Here is an 8,310-nt window from a genome sequence, read left to right on the forward strand (position 1 = left end):
GCTGTGTCTATGGGCAGGCTGAGCTGTGTCTATGGGCAGGTTGAGCTATGTCTATGGGCAGGCTGAGCTGTGTCCATGGGCAGGCTGAGCTGTGTCTATGGGCAGGTTGAGCTATGTCTATGGGCAGGCTGAGCTGTGTCTATGGGCAGGCTGAGCTGTGTCTATGGGCAGGCTGAGCTGTGTCTATGGGCAGGCTGAGCTATGTCTATGGGCAGGCTGAGCTGTGTCTATGGGCAGGCTGAGCTGTGTCTATGGGCAGGCTGAGCTGTGTCTATGGGCAGGCTGAGCTGTGTCTATGGGCAGGCTGAGCTGTGTCTATGGGCAGGCTGAGCTGTGTCTATGGGCAGGCTGAGCTGTGTCTATGGGCAGGTTGAGCTATGTCTATGGGCAGGTTGAGGCATGGGACGATGGAGGCAGGGGGTGATTGGAGGCAGGGGGCTTGGGGGAGATTGGAGGCAGGGGGAGATTGGAGGCAGGGGGAGATTGTGGCACCGGAGAGGGGGGTGAAGGCAGGGGTAGTTGGCGGCAGAGGGGGGTGGAGGTAGGGGGTGATGTGACTAATTTGCCCTTATTATATCGAAAATAACCAAATTATGTTTTTTTACCTTAAAGCGGTTCTCCACCCTAAAGTGGAGTCCCGCTGATCGGAACCCTCCCCCCCTCCGGTGTCACATTTGACACCTTTCAGGGGGGAGGGGGGTGCAGATACCTGTCTAAAGACAGGTATTTGCACCCACTTCCGGCCCGGCATTCACGGGCAAAAGACGGGCATTCCGTCACATCCCGTCTCCCCCCCCCCGTTGTGTGCTGGGAACACTCGGCTCCCAGCACACAGCGTGTGAGCCAATCGGCTGGCGTGGCGCGACTTGCGCATGCGCCGTAGGGAACCGGGCAGTGAAGCCGCAGCGCTTCACTTCCTGGTTCCCTGAGCGTGGATGGCGGGGGGAGCAGCAGAGAGACGAGCGATCGCTCCTGCTCTGCTGCGATCAGCGCTGGACTCCAGGACAGGTAAGTGTCCTCATATTAAAAGTCAGCAGCTGCAGTATTTGTAGCTGCTGGCTTTTAATATTATTTTACCGTGGCACATCCGCTTTAATATTATCACATTACTATTTGCCTAGCGTACTTGTCTGTAGCCTAAATACTGAAATTCGCACATAAAATTTTTATTTAGTAACTTTTGTGAAATGCCAGTGAAAAACAGGGCTGTGCCAGTAAATTTTGGGTGTCGTGCTAGTAAATATCAATCTGGTAGGTTGGCAACACTGATGGGTAGGATCAGCAGTGTCTATGGGCAGGCTGATCACTGTGTATGGGCAGGCTGTGCTTTCTATGGGTAGGATCAGCAGTATCTATGGTTAGGCTCAGCAGTGTCTATTCTATGGGCAGCCTGAGCTGTCTATGGGTAGGATCAGCAGTATCTATGGGCAGGCTCAGCTGTCTATGGGCAGGCTCGCAGAGGGTTAAGCTGTCACTCCTCTGGGCTCAGCTGCCCGCCCGGGGTGGGAGGGGATCAGGCTGGCGGAGTGAAGCGTGTTTCCTACAATAGGTGTGCTGGGTGTAGAGGAGCTGATCCGGATCTGCTGTGTAGATGCGGACTCCCCGTCCAGCCGTTATGCTCCGTCCATGGTTCCTCCCCGGAGCGCAGATCAGCTAGACCCGCACACAGCCCGGCCCGACGGAGACGACCAGCCCGTGCCTTGGTAAGTTTGTATTTTTCCGATCGCTGCTGCTGCCTGGACGACGAGCTGCTGAACTTCCAACTATCGCTCCCTATGGCTGCACCCACCTGTCCCCGCACCTACCTGTCCCCGCACTCAGTGGCCGCATCCACCTGTCCCCGCACTCAGTGGCCGCATCCACCTGTCCCTGCATCCACCTGTCCCCCGCACTCAGTGACCTGACCCCTCCAGGGATCGGACTTCTCCGGGTTTACACCATGATGACCCATGTCCCTGGGGATCAGGTCCCACTGGCTGTGTTGCATAGGAAACCTGAATGACTTAGCCTAGCAATCTCATCATGACTAACTCCACCTGTCCACAGATTCAGTGATGGAATCCCTCCAGGGACAGTAGTTCTCTGGGTTCAAAACATTTTCTATAATGCTAAAAAATATCTTTGACCCATGCCCCTAGCAATTTTATAACTACATCAACCCCCCCCCCCCCCATACTCCCATTGAGGGGACCGTCCTTCAGGTTTTCCCATACCCCCATGGAGGGGACAGTCCTTCAGGTTTCCCCATACACCCATGGAGGGGACAGTCCTTCAGGTTTCCCCATACCCCCATGGAGGGGACAGTCCTTCAGGTTTCCCCATACTCCCATGGAGGGGACCGTCCTTCAGGTTTCCCCATACTCCCATGGAGGGGACCGTCCTTCAGGTTTCCCCATACTCCCATGGAGGGGACCGTCCTTCAGGTTTCCCCATACTCCCATGGAGGGGACCGTCCTTCAGGTTTCCCCATACTCCCATGGAGGGGACCGTCCTTCAGGTTTCCCCATACTCCCATGGAGGGGACCGTCCTTCAGGTTTCCCCATACCCCCATGGAGGGGACAGTCCTTCAGGATTCCCCATACCCCCATGGAGGGGACAGTCCTTCAGGTTTCCCCATACCCCCATGGAGGGGACAGTCCTTCAGGTTTCCCCATACCCCCATGGAGGGGACAGTCCTTCAGCTTTCCCCATACCCCCATGGAGGGGACAGTCCTTCAGGTTTCCCCATGGAGGGGACAGTCCTTCAGGTTTCCCCATACCCCCATGGAGGGGACAGTCCTTCAGCTTTCCCCATACCCCCATGGAGGGGACCGTCCTTCAGGGTTCATACTGATGAAAAAATGTATTTGATGACCAATGTCCTAGGGATCGTGTCCCACTTACTATGTCACAAGTGTAACTTGGATGTCTAGCCTATGGATTTCACTGACCATGGATGGCTAGCCTGTTGAATTCATCAGGACTGCTTCTATCTAGTCCCCATACTCGGTGAAGGGATCCCTCTAGGAACCAACGTTTTTAGGGGTCCAGATTATTGGAAAAAGGTATTAGATGACCCATGCACTAACTGCCATGTCCTACTGACCTAGGCACAAGTTTAATCTTGGTTGTTAGCCTAGGGATCGCATAATGACTGTATGTACCTGTCCACACACTTTTACAGTCTGGGGACAGTAGTTCTCCAATGTCCATAATGCTGAAAAATGTATTTGATCAATGTCCTAGGGGTCATGTCCCACTTACCATGTCACTAGTGTAACTTGGATGTCTAGCCTATGGATCTCATTAGGACTTCTACCTGTCCCCATACTCGGTGAAGGGGACAGTAGTTCTCCAGGGTCCTTAATCTTGGAAAAGGTCTTGCACTAGCAGTCATGTCCCACTGACCATAGCACAAATGAAATCTTGATTGCAAGCCTAGGGATCTGATCTCATTCATACCATCTGGGGACAGTAGTTCTCCGTGGGTCCATAATGCTAGAAAAAAAAATGCATTTTGTGACTCACGCCATAGGGATCATGTCCCCCCTTCCCTGGTCCAAGTGAAACCTGGATGTCTAGCCTAGCGATCTTGTTATGACTGCATATCTACCTGCCCCCACACTCGTGAAGGGATCCCTCTGAGGATTGTATTTTTTCTGGTGTCTTGTTCAAGAATGTGTTTGACCCATGCGCTAGGGATCATGTCCCACTTAACATGTCGCAAGTGAAATCCAGATGAATAGCTTTGTAATCCCATTATGACCACATCTATCTGTCCCCAAACTCATACCAGTGACGCGATCCCTCTGGGGACTGCAGTTATCCAGGGTCCATAATGCTAACAAAAAATGTTGGTGACCCATGTCCTGGGGGGTCATGTCCAACTGACCATGTTGCAAGTGCAACCTGGATTGCTAGCCTAAGATTTCAATAGGGGAATCTTCAAGTGTTGTGTTTGTCAACAACCTGCTTATACATTGCAGATATCAGAGAAATCTAGACAGGTTATTATGTAATTGTTTTATGGCAGAAATTGCTATAGTTTACGAACTGTATTGGAAATTGTAGAGCTCTTTTAAATTTTTTATAATTTTTTGTTTACTCATATTAGCTCTATATTAATACATACTAGACCTATACATTTTATTATACAAAAACCTTTGATAGGTATTAATAGCTACAATGTTTATACTAGCATGGTAAAGTAACATACAACAGTTAATTTAGATTGTGTGCTGTAGTTTAACATGGGTAATTTTTTTTTATTTATTTTTTTATTTAATATAAATACATTTTTATTATATATATCCGCCATCCGGGGGGTACAGGCAGTACACCTGTAAGGGGCCCGGAGGTCCCCAGGGCCCCAGATGGCAACCCCCCTTTTTTATATTATTTTTTATTCAAGGGATATATATATATATATATATATATATATATATATATATATATATATATATATATATATATATATATATATATATATATATATATATATATATATATATATATATATATATATATATATATATATATATATATATATATATATATATTATTTTTTTTTTTTTTTTTTTTTTTCTCATAGAGCTTGCTTATCTATATCCTTGTACATGTAAGTACTGTACTTTAATTGTATTGTGTAATCAATAAACCTTTTTGGCAAGGAAATTGTAGAGCAGTAGTTGGTTTCTGTATCTTTACGGTATATCAGATCTAAAGGGGTGGGTTTAGTTTAACCTGTGCTGCAATTTTTATGTTTCAACTGGTCTGGCACATGCAGGGTTAATATACTCGCAGCTGCGGTTGAAAACGAAAGCAGCCCATCCGCTGTCTCTGGGGTGTATGCTTTTCTTTATGCAAGCTCAGGTTTCACGGCACCTTGCCGCACAGGACTGGTTAGCTGCTGCAACAGGTGGAAGAGGCTGTACTGATGGGTGCTTGTTGTTTTGCAGGGAGATGGGAAACCACGTAGAAAAACTGACCCACCTAAGTTATAAAGAAGTGCCCACTGCGGACCCTACAGGGGTGGACAAGGACGACGGACCCAGGATAGGGGTCTCCTACATCTTCTCTGCGGACGACGACGACTTGGAGGACCCGGTGCAGGATTCCGTCAAGCAGGGCACCCTAAACCTACAGGAAGATCTGCAGTACGACCACTGCAACGAGGTGGAGTGCTCGGTTTACTACAGGGATGAGTGCATCTACGAGAAGGGCTTCGGCTCCGGAGAGCAGACGACCACCTATTCCCCGGAGAACCTTCTGAACAAATGCAAGCCCGGAGACCTGGTGGAGTTTGTAGCCAAGAACCAATATCCCCATTGGGTGGTGTACGTGGGGGACTTCCAAGTGGTGCACTTATACAGACTGGAGATCACCAACAGCTTCATGACCGACGCCAGCCAGGGCAGGAGGGGCAGGATAGTCAACGACCAGTACAAATTCAAACCCCTCATTCCGGAGATGGTGGTCCAGAACGCTATGGAGCAAGTGGGGGCCAAAGAGCAGGAGCTCAGCTGGAGGAACTCTGAGTGCTTCGCTGCCTGGTGCCGCTACGGCAAGAGGGAGTTTAAGATCGGCGGTGAGATCAGGATAGGCAAGCAGCCTTACAGGCTTAAAATCCAGCTCTCGGAAAAGAAAAGCCACACGCTGGAGTTTCAGAGCCTGGAGGACTTAATCATGGAGAGGAGACGGAATGATCAGATCGGCAAGGCGGCCGTGCTGCAGGAGCTCTCCAACCACCTGCACGGGGATGACGAGGTCAGGACCGATCATAACGCTAACTGACGGATTAAAACTGAAGGCTGCGAAATTGAGCTGTTCTAAGCCCTTCAGGCCGTTTTCAGCGGCTGTTTAATTCACATCACATGTGAAAGGAAAGCTGATGATTGTTTTGGCTTGACGTTAACCCTTACCGCAGCCCAGCCTTCCTCCTCTACTGGTTTACTGTAGAGACGGGTTTACAGTTTTCTTTTTTTTGTTTGGAGCCAATGAATAGCTTTATAAGAGATTTAGATGATCTGATCGCATTTCATGAACCAATCACGTTGATATATATATTTTTGTGTACTTAGTGATTTAATCCAAGCATCGTGTATTTCAGCACTATGCATAAATATTTTGTATTTTGGCATCCAGAGTTGTCGACTTCTTCCGATGGTCATATATGTGCATTGATGAGGGTCTCCAAGGGATGAGCTGTATGGAGGGGATTGTAGGGAAAACGTGTGCCAGCGGGGAGCTGCTGCCTGTAGCCATCAATCAGAATCCATCTTTTTTTGTTTTCCTAGAGGGAAGAAGGATGAAAATCTGATTGTCAAAGGCAATGGCTTCACTCTTGGTTGCGTTTTTATAAATTTAGGGCCAGATCCACGTAGCTTGGCGCATTGTTGCGTCCGGCGTAGCGTATCTCTGATACACTACGCCGCCGTACCTTACAGCGTATTTTCCTTATCCTGAAAGAATTTGCGCCGTAAGTTGCGGCGTAGTGTAACTTTGGCGGCGTAAGGGCGCGCAATTCAAATGGATGTGATGGGGGCGTGTTTTATGTTAATACGTCTTGACCCGACGTAAATTACGTTTTTTTTTTTTTAATGGCCGTGGGGGTATCCCAGTGCGCATGCTCGAAATTAACCCGCAACAAGCCAATGCTTACGACGTGAACGTCATTCTACGCAAAGCCCTATTCGCGAACGACTTGCGCAAACGACGTAACATTTTCAAAATTCGACGCGGGAATGACGTCCATACTTAACATAGGATACGCTTCATATAGCGGGGGTAACTATACGCCGGAAACAACGTAAAAAAATGCGCCGGACGTACGTTCGTGGATCGCCGTATCTAGCTAATTTGCATACTCGACGTGGAAATCGACGTAAACGCCACCTAGCGGCCAGCGTAAATATGCACCTTAGATCCGACGGCGTACTAAGACGTACGCCAGTCGGATCTAGCCCAGCTTCAGGCGTATCTTGTTTTGCGGATACAAAACAAAGATACGCCGGAGCAAACTAGAAGTTACGCGGCGTATCAATAGATACGCCAGCGTAACTTCTTTGAGGATCTGGCCCTTAGCATCTTGGTGTTCCCTTCATGGGTGGCCATCAGAATTCTTTTTGCAGTACGGGAGAATCTGATTGGTTGCTGAGAGGTTTCTCACCAGACCTTACTCTTAAATTAACTGAGATATTTAATTGCACCTGGGTGAGACACATGCTGCAATGGCTATTATTTTACGCTACAGTAAAACCTTGGCTTGCGAGCATAATTGGTTCCAGAAACATGCTTGTAATCCAAAGCACGTGTATATCAAAGTGATTTTTCCCATAAGAAATAATTGAAACTCAAATGATTCGTTTCACAACCATTTATTCATAAGTCCTTCAGTTTATAGTCCATATAAAAAGATTATAGCAATGTGATAAGTTGTGTAACCATAACATGTCCATCCACAAATGGAAGCCCCCACAAGGGGATTAGACGCAAAATCCAGCAGGAGCTACAGAGTATAAAAGAGAAGAGAGGCATAAGGCCTTTGTACACACGATCAGAATTTCCGATGGGGGGAAAAAAGTCAGATGGAATTTTTTCATCGGATATTCCGACCATGTGTGGGCCCCATCGGAGTTTAGAAATAGAACATGTTTTTTTATTTTTTCCTGATTGGGGGGGAATCCGATCGGAAATTTCGATCGTCTGTGTGGAACTCCAACGGAGAAAAAAAACACACATGCTCAGAATCAAATCGACGCATGCTCGGAAGCATTGAACTTCATTTTTTTTTTCTCGGCTCATCATAGTGTTTTACGTCACCGCGTTTTGGAAGGTCGGAATTTGGCCTCAGTGTGTATGCAAGACAGCTTGAACGGAATTTCCGGCGGAAAATTCCATCTGATTTTTTTTCACCCATCGGAAATTCCGATCGCATGTACAGGGCATAAGTGTAGCAATATGGTTACATTTTAATGAAAGTACAACATTTAGCAACTCACATGGTTGATTAAAAGAGGCACATCCCCGTGTAAAGCAATCCACATAGACCGTCGTCCTCACAGCTGTCAGTCTGCAATCGTGACCGGGAAGACTACCCTGCAGTAGAGCGATCTGAAAGCGAAGCTTGAACCGCTAGTGGAAGGGACGAAATCAATGGCGGTGAGGAGAATGGTCTATGTGGACAGCTTAACCCGGATGCCTGCATACTTAGATGTGCCTCTTTTAATCATCAACCATGTGAGTTTCTAAATGTTATACCTTTATTAAATATAACCATATTGCTACACTTAGAGGCGCCTCTCTTCTCTTTTATACTCACTTGTGACATG

At 47.7% G+C, this 8,310-nt stretch overlaps 1 protein-coding gene across 1 annotated transcript; it reads left to right on the forward strand.

Annotated features, from left to right (window-relative positions):
• The first annotated feature begins 1,447 nt into the window (after positions 1–1,447).
• Positions 1,448–6,119, forward strand: LRATD2 (LRAT domain containing 2). The gene is made up of 2 exons (XM_040354959.1): positions 1,448–1,703; positions 4,939–6,119. Exons 1-2 carry the CDS (start codon positions 1,627–1,629, stop codon positions 5,771–5,773), a joined length of 912 nt encoding a protein of 303 aa, XP_040210893.1. The 5' UTR covers positions 1,448–1,626; the 3' UTR covers positions 5,774–6,119.
• Positions 6,120–8,310: the final 2,191 nt, after the last annotated feature.

The sequence above is a fragment of the Rana temporaria genome, chromosome 5, assembly GCF_905171775.1.
Source record: "Rana temporaria chromosome 5, aRanTem1.1, whole genome shotgun sequence".
In the NCBI taxonomy this organism is placed as follows: Eukaryota; Metazoa; Chordata; class Amphibia; order Anura; family Ranidae; genus Rana; species Rana temporaria.